General features: G+C 39.7%; 1 protein-coding gene across 4 annotated transcripts in view; it reads left to right on the forward strand.

Moving 5' to 3' along the window:
- Positions 1-18,080, forward strand: part of DCL2 (dicer-like 2) — a 538,569-nt gene that overhangs the window by 92,986 nt on the left and 427,503 nt on the right. For 3 of the 4 annotated variants that reach the window (XM_089402947.1, XM_089402946.1, XM_089402944.1), the window contains exons 5-6: positions 4,304-4,388; positions 4,697-4,761. In XM_089402947.1, the coding sequence (XP_089259073.1) occupies positions 4,304-4,388; positions 4,697-4,761 (150 nt within the window). The remainder of the gene's footprint in view (positions 1-4,303; positions 4,389-4,696; positions 4,762-18,080) is intronic. The other variant, XM_089402945.1, reaches the window with a different exon arrangement.

An 18,080-nucleotide genomic window follows, 5' to 3' on the forward strand; every position in this document is an offset into this window, starting at 1 on the left:
TGGAACTCGACTCTCTTGCCCTTCGGTCCCACACCCCGAAATACGACACTAGATCTCGACTGCTCCTAGAAAAATTACGGACTCCCTCTGAAGCACTGTGCTGCCTCTGCGTGGCAATGTGTTGCCTCTTTGAACCTCTCGATGCCTTCTCTGCGTTGCACTCACCGGAACTGGAAAAATCCCCTCCGGTCCACTATCCCTACCCCTCACTGATCATAAAAGTTCTCATATCCTTGACGTAATCAGTTACAAATTTTTCTTGACTGAGCTCCATATTTTTTACCAGCCGCATTAGTTCTTCTATAATTTGCTTATCATTTTCCCTTTCATTGTTGACATTGATTTGACAACTTGTCCCTGTTTTCCCATTGTGATGGATTTGATCTGCAATGGTACAAGTGGATGGCACATTCTGATACGGAGAATTGTCTTAAAATCTTTCATCGACAACTGGATCCTTCACAAGATCACTTTCATTATGTTGCATAATTTTAGGGGCACAAGGCGAGCTACCTTGATAACCATATCCATTTTTAAAAGCATTGACGATGTCTTGTAAAGAAGTGAAAGAATCTTCAGGACAATTATTAAACCAATTCAAAGCATCACCCTCTAAAGAAAAGACAAATAGACGCATTTTGACATCTTCATGATCATACTGGGGAGAACTACAATATATGAGCATTGTATGAGTAAACCTGCATAGATGCTTTCTAACAGCGACTGAATCACCACCCGAGAACAAAGACAATTTATGAATGGCCACTTCTGGAATATCATGGAGAAAATCAGTAAAATGACATGGGGTAAACGAATCATCCATGATGACTTGCTTGAAGGAATAATGAGAGACCAAATGGATGATAGAGAGAGACCCCTGCTCAAGAAAATCAAGAGATCCACAAGAAGCGAGCTTCTAGTAGAAATTCTTGTAAAAAATGAAAGAAATGGAGTCGCCACTTGAACATGAATCTAACTCTGGGATCCAAAAGGCAACAAACAATTGGATATAAGGGAGGGCTTCTCGTTTGAGAAATAATAAATGGAAGAAGTGGAGTAGCCACCCAAACAAGAAACGAACTGAAATTTCCAGGTGCTAAAGGTGCAGATGAAACGATTAATGAGATGACGAAAGATAGGGCGATGAAAAGATCAAATGATGCCAGGAAATGTTGTATTGCTTGACCGGCTAATGAATGGCGGAAAATATGAGATGATTAAAACGATGTCGAGAAAACAAGGACACAAAAACTCTATTCCCGGCAACGACGCCAAAAATGTTGTCGCACACAATGTCTAGGCACTGCGACAACGCTCAGATTGGGGGCTGTCGATCCCCAATCTCTCCGTTTACGCTGTCTCCCTACAGCAGGCTAAGCGGGGTAGATCATTTGGAAAAATGGAATTAAGAAGAACCAGTTGGGAACCAATCATTGGGGGCTGTCGATCCCCAATCTCTCCGTTTACGCTGTCTCCCTACAGCAGGCTAAGCGGGGTAGATCATTTGGAAAAATGGAATTAAGAAGAACCAGTTGGGAACCAATCAGTTCGGGAGACACAGCGAGGCGATCAAGTACTTGATTAAGATTTAGCAAGACTTAGGATTTGATTAGATTTTAAATGATTGATACCAGTGCCTTATGGAGTCAACGATCTTGCTAGGGAAATTAAGATCAAGTAATCGATTAGAAACTGCTGCTTAGATGAATGACTATCTTATATGAAATGCAGATCCTAAAATTAATGTGAGATGCAAGAATCTTGGTTAATTTTAGTTAAATGCCTACTTAAATTATGAATCCTTCAATCCTTTCTGTGTTGAGCCTGATTCCGTAGTAATTGGCAGAGAGAAGATAAGGAGAAGCACACTAAGGTGTGATTAACGATACCTCTCCTGAACTTCTAACATACCCGGTGCCTCCGGCGTTGCAGAGAGCTGTGGCTTTGACGACTGCAAGGTCACCATTTTAAGTACTATTAAAACAAGCTTCTCAAGAAAAGACAGATGGAGATTTATCTGTCTATCGACCAAGCTTATGCTTGGAAGTAAATTTTATCTATGCAAAGCTAACTTATATGCAAATGCACCCAAATGATATGTACAATGACCCAAAAAAACCTAAAACCCAGAAAACCCAAGTCAGAAAACTGAAGATAATTACACTTCTATGTACATAAATGGCTGATCTATCAGATCTAGGGAGTGTGAGTCCAACTCCACTCCCAGATCTGGTAATCTGAGGCTTTCCAAAGCTAGATCTATCGGTTTAGCACTGAAAAAATTAAATTTTTTGAATTTTAAAGGAGGTACTGAGCTCAAAACCCTTAATGCATCGCCCATAAAAAATATCTTATGATAAGTCCAGGATCAAATTAAGCTGGGCTCTTAAGAAAACATGGATCGGGAGTTGGCTGGTTCAACCGAAAACTTCCTCGAATGACCGATGATCTAGAAATCAGGACTTCCTTGAAAAACTCAATTCAGCCATCAACATAGAGCGAGAAAACGATAATAAAATTTAGATTTAATAGAGATACTTGCTATTATATTCAAAACTTAAATTATCATTCAAACCCTAGCGACTAAGCAAGATACCTGTACTCAAATCGCTCTTCAGAATGCTATCATCAATGGTTAAAACGAAATTTATGCATGAAAATGACACATCTTACAGTATTTCCACGAAGAGTACACCAACAGAGATTTAACCCCAAAGTCTTTCTTTATTGCTCATAAAAAGATTACAAGAGAGCTTTTCGCTTAGTACACAATCAAAAGATTGGATGAATTGACTGACAAATGACCTCCTATTTAAAGATAAATCCTCCAACGGTTAGTTCGAGTGGTCCTCGTCAAAGCAATCTCGACCGTTGATGAGGATTAAAATTTCTTTTAATCTCATCTGCCAAAATTTTAATTATTGAGGAAATTTCGAATTTTTCAATTAAATGCATTTTAATTAATTCAAAAAATAATTGTTTTGAATTAATTTCCTCAAAATTTTGACTTTGACTTCACCCCAGGGACCAGATGCCTAAAATTTAGCGAAATAATCAATTTACCTTAGTCCCTGGACCTTTTAAAATTTGAATTTTAAGGACCTACGAATTTTGCTTTTGGAAAATTTAAATTTACCTAGGACCTATAATTAATTAAATTTCTGGCTTAGGATTTTAATTAAATTTTTGGCTTGAAAATTTAATTAATTAACCTATGAGGGGATAAATTATTTTTTCAACCCTCAAGACACTTTATATCATGATTTCACATTTTTTACATCTCAAGGGGGAAATCCCACCTGAAATAGACCCTGACAGACTACCCATTTCTGCGACACAAATATAATCCAGCAGACTAAGCAATTTGTAATAAAATAACCTAACCAAATAGTTAGGATTATTCCCAAATCACTTTTACATAGACTCTATTTAGAACACTAAGACTCCTATTTGGTCCTCTTGATCTAGTTGTGAAATCAGATTCGAAGAAATGATTTATTATTGGCTGTTCATTCAATAATAAGGTTGCCCTACTTTATCCACTTCATCTAGGGTTTCATATTATGGCTGTTCTTTCTTAGATTATTGGTTGCATGTTTTTCTTGGCTGTAATTTCATGTTGTGATGGTGGCTCTCAGTTATTCTTGCATAATCTGAAAAATATTTTTTGGACATGTTATGGTGCATCTGTGATTGGCTTAATCACATCTTCTCCATATTATTCAAACCCTCTTGCATTTTAATTTTGTCTCCATGCCCCAATTGGATGGACACTAGTCTTGGTAGTTCACCATCCCTTTATTTTTAAGGAATATCATAAACTTCTTTTCTACAGTTTCCCTGCTTGTGCTGAAAATAAAATGGTTTAAATTCAAAAAAAGAATTGCGGTGGTGACTGTGGGTAACCTTGCTAAGTGCCCCTAGGGTTACACTTGTGCAGGGACTTGAATATCTTTGAGTGTAGGTTTGGAAGTAACAAATATTCAAGCTATATTCATGCTTAATATACTGCTGAAAATAGTGACCGCATTTCAGGCCTTGTACTGACTAATGTATTAAGTACCTGAGTCAATCTTATTTCTTTTACAACAAATATTCAACAATTTCTCAATCTTTCTGGTCTGTAGATGACTTTAGATGTTGTCTTTCAATTTCATTCAATTTGTGAGTTGTTATTGGAGAGATGGGAGCCAGTGGCAGTAGGAAGATGATTGCTTATTTGTTTTTTCCAAGCCATAATAATCATAATAATTGTTAATGAATCTGATGCGAAGCCTCTTAATTTTATAAGCTGTTTTTTCAGGAATTTTATCACAGAATAAATGACGGAAATGGGACAAACCTTCCGAGAATATTTGGAATGACTGCTTCTCCTATATATTGTAAAGGTAAGATGTATACATACAATTAAGGATATGTATCTGATTTGAAGTTTAACATACATGAATGTGAAGGGTAATGCTTGCTAGAAGTACGAGTTCCTTTGGAGCCAAAGAAAGGTTTAAATTTGTGAATTGAATTTTTTTCATTTTAATGTGATGCTTACAAGATTTCTATCTGTAGATGGTTGAATTTTCTCTGCCTTACTGAGCTTGTCAAGTCTCCAATGGAATCTAATTTAGCATTTTTATTCTATTGTTAGAATTTGTCTTGAATTGTGATTAAGTTACGTGACATCATATGATTTTCAATGCAGGATTAAGTTCTGCTGCAGATTGCGCATCCGAGGTTTGCAATTTAGAAAAGACTTTGAATGCAAAGGTTCCATGTCAGATTTACTCTATTATTTACGTTTGCAACCATTTCCAACTGTTAATTGTGTCACCATGTACAGGAAGTGAATTTTGGGAATCTATGGCTTCATTATTTCTCAGTGTTTGCCATATTAAAATGTCTGAAATCATTGTAATAAGGAAATCCTTTCTGTAGACTGAACTTTGTCATCAAAGTTTGAAATCTTTAACTATTATTTTATGAGAGCTCCTGATGAAACCTGAACCCTTGCATTAACAACATTCTACACCTGCTCCTTTCTCAAACATTTTTTTTAACTTTGGCACCTAGTAAATAAATATTTGTAATTTTCCCAAACCCTAGGTGATTGTTGTCCTATACTTAGTTATTAAATAAATCAGATCTTGGATTTACTCAATAACATAAATAAAAATTTAAGCATGTATCAATCGCATAGATGAGTGGAAAATACAACAGAAACATAAAAGTCAATTTCTCACACTCATAGGTAATTATTCCAAAACAACTTTTTATTCCATTGGAGAAAATTACACCGAAACTTTTACATGCTGCCTAAAAAAGTAGCATGTATGCATTGCCTCAAAATCTAGCAGGTCTTGTGAGAGGGCTCACAAGGCAAGAACTAGACCAAGAGATAACACTATGAGGTGGAGGCCCATTGTCACCACAACTCACCACCTCCTGCTCTTTAATGGACTTTTACCACAAGGGAGACTTCCTTGTTTTTGGTCACCTAATAGGTATTCAAAGTCTATGGCTTGGAGGTGACAAAGGATAGGCTCAACAATGGTGTTCAGCTTAAGGACAAGGCTCGATCCAACAAAGACCAGGGAAAGTATGCATTTCAAGAAGCCTATTTAGGGCACTTTTGGCCTAGGGCTTAATGAATAGGCAAGGACAAAGGCTTACCAAGGTGCATAAGGCCAAGAAAAGGCTTGTTAAATATAGATATGATCAATAATTGGAGCAACAAACCTTCAAGAAGCCCTAAGTTGAAGCCTAGGGTTAGGTTAGGGTTTACCCTAGGGCAAAATTACCTAGGGTTTGTGATGTCAGCCCTAAAAAGGAAGAATTTACCATGGAAAGAGGTAGATTTTGATGTAATGAGGCTCAATCCACGTGTATAACCTTCCTATAGGCCAATGCACTCCTAGTTGAATTTGGCCATAGCTGTAGCCTAACGGTTTGCCTTGAAGGGCCGAAAATGTGAGGGAGAGAAAGAAGATTAGGCTGAAAGAAATTTTCTATGGTGTGATCACCTATGTGGATGGCCAATGCTTGGTCCTTAGGTGATATAGTCTAAGGGAGACCTACCAATGGAAATATCAAACCCTAGTATGGAGTAAGGGCAAGAAAAACCCTAGCTATCACTTTATGAGGGGATAAAATCACGAAGAGAGATTAACATGAAGATTCATTCAAGGGATTGCCATACATTCTATTAGTTACTACATGCAATACTTTGCCAAGATTCCATATAAAGATATTCAATAAACTAGCACGTAGAAACCCTAATAGTAACCATTCCTTGCAATAAACTATTCAAAAGATAATCAACGATAAGAGTAGTTACAAGAAATGTACAAACAAATCCTTTATTAACCCAAAATTATGTCTCCACAACAAGAGAAAATCTCCAAAAGCAAAGTCTCCACAATAGATCACAATCTCCACAAGAATACAAGACACTTTTAGCTAGGCCGAAATCCTCTAAGGAGGTCGAATTCTCCAGACATGATGATGAGAAATGAAAATGAGCTGACCTTTATTTATATGAGGCCTACCTCAATGAATTCTAACTAATGAAGCCCCTAAAACAAGTCTGACATGAGATAAACCTTGTGTTACAGGCCAATCCACTAGCTTAATGATAAAATAAACCATAAATGCCCACATGTTTGAGCCGTAGTTTCATAAATGCTGATGTCATGCCCTTTTAGGGATCCAAATGCCATGCCAAGGTGTGATGAGGTTTGAAAAATTGTCAGAGTGTCAGGATCATCCAAAATTTGAAGAGTGTCTTATTGAATTTTCTACAAGATGTATAGTAGGTTTAATTTTTTGCTAGATAACTACTTCCTAACGATTTTCACTGAATATTCTTATGCCATTGATATCATTGAGCAGTTACACTTAAGAAAATATCAATAATAAATGCAACGGAAATAGTAAGGATTATCGGAAGACAACCATGCACAATAGAGACAATATTTTTACCTTGGGAGAAAACCCAACAATGTTTCTTTAGGATAAATTATTCTTCAACAAGGTTTACAAATCAACAATTTGTTTAGAAATCTGTGCCAAATATAGAAGTTCAAATACTAGTCAAACTCGGTCGAAATAATAATAAGTCAATGCTGGTAAAACCAACCAAAATAGCTATAAGTAAACGCTAGTCAAACAATCAACTTTTTGGCCCTGCGATCCGCAGTTCGCACATGTGGGCTTGTGGTCAGCTTGCGGTCAACTTGCACGTGCGGGTCTATACTGCGGTCAAACAACTTGGTCAAATGATCAACAGTTCGGTCAATGCCTAGTCAAATTTAGTCAAATAGAAGAAAGATTAGCTTGGTCAACTTAGTCAAAATTTTCCTCTTCTCCACATGTGCGACTGTCCTAGAGAGATAAAGAAATGTTGAAGAGAGAGAAGAAAATTTGCTCTTGCTCGGTGGAGAAAATGAAATGTCACATCATCTATTTATACTTGTCGAATGGGCTAAAATAATCCAAGGGACACACCCTTTCACTTGGCTGGGTTGACTTGAATCTTGGGCTGACTTGCACTCAAAAAATAAATTTTCATGTTCTTTTTAGGCTGACTTGGAGACCCCTTTTACCATGCGGGAATACCTCCCGAGTCCCAATGCTACAAAAAGTCAACACTCCCTGTGAGCGAGTGAGGTATTATCCTTAGCTGCAAACAAATTTCCCCTTAGCTAAAATTTTTCCTTCCTCACATGCATGTCTATAGATGTAGATCCCTCCATCCTGGAGCAGGCAATGTGAGTAACTTGGGCCATTTACCCTTGGTCAAATCAGTGTGGCTTCTTAGGTAAATGTATCCAACTCCCCTAGTCAAATCAACTAACCCAACCAAATCAGCATGGCTTCTCAGGAGGTTTGTGAAAATTTCAAGTTTGAAATCCTATTGCAACAACTAGAATTTTTTTGTTTAATTGTTAATTATTTAACAATTTATTTGCTACAACAAATATAAAATAAATCACACTGCAACCTTCACAAATAAAATACTATGGAAATAATAGCGTTGGAAACTGAGAAAATATTAGCACACACACACAATGAAGTTGACACTGTTATTTTTGGACAATTGTCCCCGAAAAAACCCAATGTGGGAAAACCAATGCAACAGTTGAGGGTTTTGTTATTATGCAACAGTGAAATCTGAGTACAATAATCTGAATGCCGAATCTAGCAATCCTATAGAGGGAAATACTGGAAAAAATCTAGTGAGGAATTTTCCTCACCCCACACACAAATCCGGGTTTGAAGACTGGCCTCTGAAACCCTCCATGAATTTCCTTGCGTCACCCTTTGCATAAGCACTACACAGGCTCCAATTTGTACTAACTGGATCTCGATCTGAGCTGCCTCTTCATCTTGCCATTGACTCAGAAAATGGTGCTCCCAGCCTTTGCAAAATTCTTTTGCTACCGAAACACTGAAATGACTTCCCGAATCTGCAAATCGAACTGCCTCTAGAGGCTACTGCGTAGTCCCTACGTCAGCTTCACTGTAGCTCTTCTGCCTCTCTGCAAATGCACTCACTGGATCCAGATATCTTCCTCCAACCTCACTGTCTCTGCCCCTCACTATCCCGGCTTCGATCTCTGACTCTTTGACAATTTACTGCTACTACTTTAGAACTCGATCTGCTAAGGAAATCGAACTTCTGGTGTTATTGTGTGTCTTCTCCAAGTGCCCATCGAATTCCTCTTATAATCCACTATTGGAGCAACAACAACTAATATTAAATATTAATAAATGGCTAAGATCATCTTGGAGTCGATCAGTGTGAGTTTCTAGATGATTCTCACCTTATCTCAATTAATTCTGATTAATTAACCATATTCCCTAAGTTTAGACTTAGGAAATATTAAAAAAAACGGCTAATAATCTAATTGAGACACTTCTAGGTGGAATTTCCTTAAACGATTTCTGGGTTTTGGAGATCTCATGTATTCCAGCCTTTCCACCAAATTTTGTGGCTAGAACACATTTGATGCTACAAAAACTAACACTCCCTCTTAGCGAGGATTGTGTTCTCTCTCTAGTGCTGCACATACTGCCAAAACACCTTGTCTCCGTATCACTTCCTGTCATGCTGTTGATGTCTGGTGGCTGTTGCCCACCAACTACTGCGCAAATCTGATGCTGCATCTGTGCTGTTGCTAACACTGCTGCCAACCTACATCTGCACTGCAACTCCCTCTCATCTGTTGTTGCTACAACTGCAACTACTGCAACTGAAAAGCATCCAAAATATTAATCCACTGTTTTCAGTATGGTGCATCTGTCTCCCGAGTCCTGATTGCTACTAGCTATTGCATTGTCACTGAAGAATTTGCGTTGCTTCCAACTTTGCACTGAGCCATATGCTTTGCTGTCAACACTGCACTGCGCTCATCAGCCTCTGACTGCTACTAGTCTACAACTGTCACTCTGGCACTGACTGCATGAACTGCCATTGATCCATCCTGCTATTAAATATTGTGGGCCCTCGTAGCTAGGTAAAGATCAATGAGGTGGACTCCTCAAGGACCCTGGCCAAACTCTGTAGCTCTTTGGGGCTACAACTCCAAGGCACCCCACCTCCAAGGCACCCCACCTCACTCCTAGAGGTATGACTGCCATCTCGCAAAGTCTTCCTCCAACCTGGAGGAAAGCTTGTCAATCTCAGTCAACGCTGCCTGCGGATCCTGCTTCTTCGACTTGTCCTTCGAAACTCCTTCCTGAGAGGACACTGCATGCTGTAGTGACTGAGCTCACCTCACTTGAAGCACTTGACCTTCGACAGGTCCTTCTTCTCCTTCTTCTCCCCTTGCCCCTGATTAGGACCCTTTGATGCGAGGGCCACATTAGCCTCCTCCTCCTCACTCTTCATGACCTTGCTGTTGCTACCGCTGATGGTGCTCTTTACTAGAGCTCGCCTCAACTCCTTCTGTTGTATATCGGCCCACATCCTGTCCCAACCAGGCAAAGTGTCTCTGCCCAATATGCTTTGGAAAAACACTTTCCAGTCATCTGAGACATTATTTAGTGCCATTCGTACAAGCTCTATGGGTTGGGTGCCTCCCCAACGACTACTAGGTAATCTCTGACCTCCTGAATCCAAGGGAGGAAGGGATCTATGCCTTCACCCTTCTGCATCTGCATGGTTCTCAACAGTGTTCCACGAGGTTGCGTTCCCACATGGGGGTCGAGTTTCCTAGCTCCCTCGTGCTCTGGGGACTTGGGGATGTGAGGGGGTTGTTTCCCCATTCTCCCAAAAAACAGGGTACACGAGGAAACTTGAAAGGGGTTGTTTCCTCCATTTTTGGGGTCGTTTCCTCCAATTGGGGTCGTTTCCTAGGCGAAAGGGCTCTTAAGGGGTCGTTTCCTAGAAAAAATTCCCAATTTTTTTTATGAAACAAAAAAATTGTAATTTTTAATATTTGTTGCCAACTGGGAAGGGTTTACGTAATGTTCATTTCACATTTCATTTTCTGTTTTCTCCTTCGTTGAACTGAACATTGCTGCCATCATCAAGCAGCGTTTTGTCTGCTCCTTCGTTGAACGGAACACTGCTGCCATGGTCAAGCAATCTTCTATTTGCTCCTTCGTTGGACGGATTACCTTGAGCAATTATGCTCATTTATCTTTTGATATGTTATTATGTTATTTTGACTCTATAAAATTAAATTTTTTGACTCTTGATGTATCAGACTTGACTTTTTATAATTTTATTTCAATATTCAGTATTCAATGTTCATAGTTGGAGGTGGAACATCAACATGGTTTAAAGTTTAAAAGTTTAAACATTTATAATTTTACAATTTATTTTCATTGTGCATTGTTAGTAAGTTAGTAGACTAGTAGTTACATTGTACATTTACAAACTTACATGTACGATGTATGATTATAATTTATATCATAATGATATCAATGATTATGCTTTTCGTTTTAAATTTGTTTCAGTTATATGATTCATCGATTTATATTTTATATTTATAAGTTTTTAAGACCCTGAAGTCCCCCCACGTTTCCTAAAAATTAGTGGGGAGCTTTTGCATAGGCCGCTCCTACGTATCCCGGCTCCCTCGCCTCCTCATCTCGGAAACTTGGTGGAACATTGGTTCTCAGCTTCTCTTAGAGAAACATCTTTCGCTGCTTGGGACAACTTTGATATAGCGTAGAAAGAGCTACCCACATTTCCCTGGCAGTATTCTTGCCATAAATATGCGAGACTATGTGATCTCAGATCCATCCAAAATCATTCTCTTCGCCTTCGCCATCGCCATCGCCATCGCCATCGCCATTTCCTTCCTGTACTCCTTCAACTGATCTGCATCCTGGGGAACTGCTACTATATTGTCCACGTAGGCTTTGAGGCCGTATTCATGTAGAAGGAAGGTCAGCCTAGCCTTCTCGATGACATAGTTGGAGGCTCTCTCTGATCCGGATTTAAACAGGAACACAATAAATTACAGATATAACCGTAAATACAAAGATGCAGTAGAAATAACACTTCATTTCATTAATATCAAAAACTGAAATATGCTTACAAACAGAATGGAAATAAGACTAGCTCGGGCAATGGTAGCTTATCTCTGAGGAGAGATGTGGCGGCTACATGCCTCTGAACTGCGTTACAATGAGGCTCAAGGGCCTTTTTATTATTGAACAATAAGAGCAAATCCTAAACAACCAAAACCCTAATCCAAGGAGATGTAACACCAAGAGTTTATGAGCCCTGTTGACCCTGCCGCCTACACGTACCTACAAGTCAGTGAGAAAAGCCTTCAACCCCACAAGGTGTGGTTGGTGGCAAGGAACTCAAAGAAGGGGCCGTCACACTAAATCCTTTCTCTCTTTGTTTAAGCTATCTTCTAGGTTAGCTAAGGGGGGTGGTCCCTAATGAAAATTTAAGTTAAAAAAGGATGTGAGTTTCTAGGAGAATTGTTAAATAGATTATTTCTTTAAGATTTATAAGCAAAACTGATATGAGCAATAACCATAAACGCATAAGATAAACATGAAATACATAAACAACCAGTGCCTTCAAAGTAGTGCTCTTTAAGAAATGAAATTGTTTTTTGCTTAGAATGAAGTGAAATGCTCTCCAATGGAAATCCAAAATAACCTTGGACTTGAGTTTCCAAATGGAGAAGGGTTACTTAGCAGCTTATGCTTCAGCTCCCTTTCTTCAAATTTGAATTGCCTCCAAGAACACTTGTAGGAAAGCAAGCAAAAGAGTTAGCATGCAAAAGAAATAGTGCCTCAAATGCTAGATAAAATCAATATGCACACAAATGGGAGAAGAAAATATATGATAATTTTTCAAGATGGAAAAGAAGCAAAGGGCTCATGAAACCCCCTTTTAAATAAATCTCTTGATGTCTTATGAGATTGTTGGCTTGAACAACTTGTGTGATCTTTGATATCTTTGGAGGTGACTATTCTAACCGAAGAAGTCCTCACACTCCAATAGACTTGGCAACCTATCCTTTGAACGCACAAATGCTTGCAAACCAATTGTTAGTGCAAAAGAGACTTGGCATATAGAGGCCAAGTTGAGCTTGTCATTCAACCGAAACTAACAAGCTACAACAAGAGTACAAAATATACCAAGCCCAAAGGAGATTTGAGATAGCTGCAAATCTTTCCTCCCTAAACAATAATGCCCTCAGGCAAATGCACAAAAAAAACAACTAGATAGCAATGTAAAATCAAATGAATAATAACATCAAATGAAACAGGTATACTTCATCAACCAAAGAATGCACCACAAGAGAAGTTAGTAACCCCAAAGACTTTTTTTTTATTATATGAAAGATGAATACAAAATTTAGCAGTCTCTCCGCAAGCACAACAACTCGTTCTATATCATCCAAATGAGAGCTCAAGACTCATATAAATAAGAAAATGGGAGATGATCCCAAGGAAAATTCCAGTGACAAGTGTAGCAATGGTGAAGGTCGCAATGTTCAAACTCTCCAAGTGGCAAGATGACTGTTGTAGTTGACTGATATCCCAAAGATTCACAAGTTCCTTTGCTGGCCTGTGTATTCTTCTATAGATGGCAGCGTATGAGTTCACTGTAGTAGCTCTATTGCCAAATCTGCCAAGTGTGGCATTTGAATGGGTAAGAGGAGGCAACTACCCCATCGAATCCTCAATAAAAATCCAAGGGAATGACACCTTGCAAACCAAATTCCAATGCTGTCCTTAGGTGCTGCGTATTGACTGTTGTTAACTGTGCGTATAGGCTGGCTTCATTTGCTGTGGGTTCCCTTATGCTGGCTGCTTGGTACATGTGTACAGTTCGGTGGAGACATGCCATTGATTTCATGCATTTAAATGATCTTTCCAAATCTGCGTTGAGATACCTTGCTGTAGCGTTGATCTTTGACTGCCAATGTGCACCCAATTTGCCCACACGTGGACCTGTCTCGTTGATTGGCAGCATAAATATCTTCTTAAAAATTTGTTGTTTAAAATCATGAACATAAAACTCTCTAATTGATGTGTACAAGCTGAACTGAAGTGCTGTTGGCTGATTTGCCTGGAGCTGGAGTGGTTGTGTTGACACTTTCACTGGGCCAGCATGAATCTCTTTTATGGCATGTGCTTATTTGCTTTTGGCTATACCTAGATTATGGAGAGTGAGTGGGGCCCATTCCCCACTCATTTTATTAGAATCTGAACTTTAATCTCCAACATCAGTTAAATCAATAACTTAACTTTTCACCATATAAAATATTTCAATGTGGCCTCTTTAACTCATCGTGGAACCTTTTGACTTGCCACTTGTAACGTTGACTTTGACTTTCCTCCATGTGGTGGGCCCCACATGGCTTCCACATCACCCTTGATATTCCCTTATATTTCCATGTCAAAATTTGACTTATTTTGACTTCGGAAAAATTTAGAAATTTTTTCACTTATTGAATTTTTTCTCATTTTTTGCCACTGTCACAAGGAAAATCAGCTTTTGAGGGACTATACGTCATTTTTTGACCCTCAAAATGGGTCCTAGGATAATGCTGGGTTTCTAAGGATGAATTTCGAGTAGTCACACGTCCCAGACATTTCCTAAGGCGACTTATTTACACCATTACATAGAAAATAATTAAAAAATCCTGTTTTGCGGGAAATTTTTAATTATTAAAAAATCCTACTTAGACCTAGCCAAATTCCATGATTTTTTTTTTGTGATCTAGTATGGTAATATACATCGACTCTAGACATTAAGATGTGTTAATGGCTCAACCTTCAAACCATCACCTTGGCTCTGGGGTAAGAAATGACTGAAAAATCTAGAAAATTATCCGCCTCTGAAAAAGAAGGAATATTTAACCAGATTAAAAAAACTCTCCAAGGTGCACTAATTTTCTGATCGAGTCCCAACATCTTAAGCCTGTTACAGACTCAAAAACTCATCATTACTAGTATCACTTATTACAATTCCCTGCAGGGTGTGGAATCTGGGTACAAGAAAGATGATGAGAAGATAGAAGTAGAGTTAAAAAACTCTGTTGACTGATGATATTTGATGGTACAAGTGTCCTCTGGATCATCCGTGGGCATGGAGTCTGCATATAATCATCAGGTGCCACTCCAGTGGTCAACAGGGCCTGTTGAGGTTAGTTGGACAACCAACTTCCCGGGGTTGCGACTTGGTCATATTATCTCCGCTTGACGTGCATGATACCTTGTTGGAAAGATCTCTCCGAGGACTACGATGGAAAAGACGATTTTACGAATAAAATCGCTGGTACAAGATTGCCAAAAAAACATCGTTTAGGGCCTCAAAATGGCTCCGGAAGTTTAGGACCCAAAAAACTGCTAAAAATAGTAAACTGTGTTACAATTAAGGAAATTGAAAAACTGAAAGAAATAATGGTGGGGGTCCAAGTGGAATTGGCAGGTGGCCACCAATATCCACTTGGATCATTCCTGCCCCCTTAGGAAGCAATGGTCCCCATTGCGTTGAGTTTCTCCATGAGATGGGGGAAACTTCTATCGAACTTGGTCCCTGGTGAGCCACTTGCCCTGGTGAAGGAGTTGGCCTGCTTTGACAACTTGATACAGTTGGATCTTATGCTGGTGAGTGTGCTTGATCTGCGTGTCCATGATCTGATCAGTTGTGGCTTGTTCCATGCAATCTGCATTTAACTCTGTAGGTGTGAGTTGTTCTGCAATGTCTGATGTGTCTAGCAATGGTGGGAAGTATGGTCAAAGGCAATCCACATTGAACACTGGGTGCAGGCCAAGGAATGGGGGAATGCTGAGCTCAAATGCATTGTCTCCCACAGCCTTGGTAATGGTGTAAGGACCATATCAGAGTGGTCTGAGTTTCTGATAGGCTCCGGTAAGGCGTTCCTTTTGCAAATGCAATCAGACTTTGTCACCCACCTGAAACTTGTGTGGCACCCGATGTTGATCATGTCGCTGCTTGTACTTGGCATTTGATTTCTCCAAAATGTCGTGGACCTGCTGGCGGATATGTTGGATGTGTTCAATGAAGTTGTTTGCCTTATCGGTTTCGGACTGGACATGAGCTGAATCTGCCTGAGTAGCTGCAAATGGCATGGCCACATCAATGGGACATAGTGGCTGGAATCCCAAGCCCACTTGAAAAGGGTTGTGGCCAGTCGAGTTGTGGAGAGCCCGGTTATAGCTGTGCTAGACATAGGGGAGGCTCTCATCTCATGTGCGTGGATGCTTTGAGTTGTACATGCGCAAAATGTGTACGATCATCCTGTTGACGACCTCTGTCTGGCCATCAGTTTGGGGATGGAAAGCTGTGGACTTAGTGAGCTTGGTGTCTAGCATCGACCAGAGACTGGACCAAAATATATTGAGGAACTTGCTTTCCTGATCTGAGATAATAGACCGTGGGATCCCAAAGTGTACCCACACTCGTTCAAAGAAGAGTCTAGCAGTGGCTTCCGCTGTGATATTTTTCTTACAGGCAACCATAATGGCCATCTTCGAGAATCTGTCGACGACCACAAAAACACAGTGTTGCCATGCTTAGTAGAAGGAAGGCTCGACATATGATCCATGGAGATGGATTCCCAAGGTCGACTAGGGGTAGGTAGCGGAGTATAGAGGCCTTGATTCTTGATGGTCGATTTGGCAATGGTGTACGCAGTGAAGGATCTGATGTATTTCTCGACATCCTATCGAAGATTCGGCCAATAGTGTTGATTTGGGGTAGCATCAGATGTGCTCTAGCCACGAAAATTGGTGGAGAGGCTAAAGGACATGAGATCTCCAATACCCAGAAATGGTTTGGGCAAAATCTAACCAGTTTGGAAAATATTAAAATAACTAATATTTTTAATGGAGTCCCTAAGTCTAAACTTAGGGAAAATAAAATATTAATGTGAATTAATATAAAACTGAGTTAGAATGGTCCAAAAGTCATGGATCAAGCCAGATCTAATCTTAGCCGTTGATTAGGGATTTAATCTTGTCCATTGAATTGTCAACAAGAAAAGTATAAGAGGAGGCTTGAGGGTCACTTGGAGAACACACCGAGTTGATCAAGAATTCGATTTTCTGGGGTAGGGCTTGTTGAGGAAATTGAAGGAATAATCAGAGTTGCCGCTGAGGGGAAGTGTATACAGAAACAAAGAGGTAGAGAGGGTACTGGGAGCATCAACGCAGAAGCTGTGAGAGAGGGACACAGAGCCAGCCAGAAGCCACGCAGAGGCAGCCAGAAGCTGCACAGTGCCTGAGGAGAGCCAGCGTGGGTGATGCAGAGGCTCCAGAGGCTGACACAAAGCCTCCAGAGCCTGACGCAGTGCTACTTGGGCTGACGCTGGGTCAGAGAGGCTGATGTAGTCCTTAGAGGCAGACGCTGGGAGATTTCATGGGGCAGATTGGAGATGAGAGCTGTGGGATTGTTCATCTAGGGTTTTTAGCCTGAATATCTGTCTCCGACTAAGAGGTACTACTGCTGAGAGCATTCTATGTTGGGCGAGCCATTTTTGGCACCCAGATTGTATTATGAAATTGCTTAATAATAAAATCCTCAGATAGCTGCACCGATTTTCCCGCATTAGGTTTTTCCGTGGACATTTGTTAAAATTGGCAACTAGGGCCAAAATTCATGGGGGTCACCTTATTCATGGATGATAATATTTTTACTAGATTCCTCTCGTCGAGAGGTGTAGGATTGATCTAAAGATCATCCGATTCCGATAAGTATTTATGGAGATATGAATTTATTTTGATTATGGACTAATTGTCAAAGTCGGCCAACAACTTATGTAGGCTCAGAAGCCCAACAGTGACATCTATTCAACCCCAACGTTTTGCATATAAATACAAGGAGTATTCTCCTCATTTACACACTTCACTCTCATCACATCTCTCTCTCTCCTACACAGAAAAGAGTCTCTTCTCTCTCCTGCGCAGAAAAGACTCTTCTCTCACACGTGTGGAAGGAAGGATGCAGATTTTAGGGCTGCAACTGCAGATCGGAAGTTTGACCAGTGTTGACCATCATTCTCTCTCTCTGGACTGCACAATAGGTGAACCTGACTCTCCTTGGAAGGCCGCATTTTTTGGTGAAGGAATCAAGGAGATCTGACCACCGGTTTGACAAATATCGACTGCCCTAGTTTAGGGCTGATCTAGGGTTTGCTGTTGCTGATGTAAATCAGATGTTTGTACTATTTCTCTTTGCTGAATTATTGAAGATAAAAGAAGATTTGATTAAAGGGTTTCCCCATATTAGGGTTTGTCCCTGGCTAGCTGCCACATCTTGTGTCTCTTGTCTTGGCTTGTTTTCTGTCGATCGTTTAATGTTCTATCTGCACTTTACTTAATGTACATGTGATTGCTAATTTGTGGATAACAATAAGAAAAATAAGTAAACTGCTCTAAGCATAGAACATACCATAAATTAACATGGTATCGGAGCTGAGGTGAAGACAAAGCTCGAGCAAGAGAAAGAGCAATCGCCGAGGACACAATGAACCCATTTCCTTGTGGGTAATGGGTAGTTGAGTGTCTTAATATTATGTTATATTTATGACAAAACACTATCATTTTCTTTGATTTAAAGGCTGCAACATTGTCTGTTA

This window comes from Pinus tabuliformis, chromosome 2_1 (genome assembly GCF_031772625.1).
Source record: "Pinus tabuliformis cultivar Carrire ecotype Pingquan chromosome 2_1, CPIR1, whole genome shotgun sequence".
NCBI lineage: Eukaryota > Viridiplantae > Streptophyta > Pinopsida > Pinales > Pinaceae > Pinus > Pinus tabuliformis.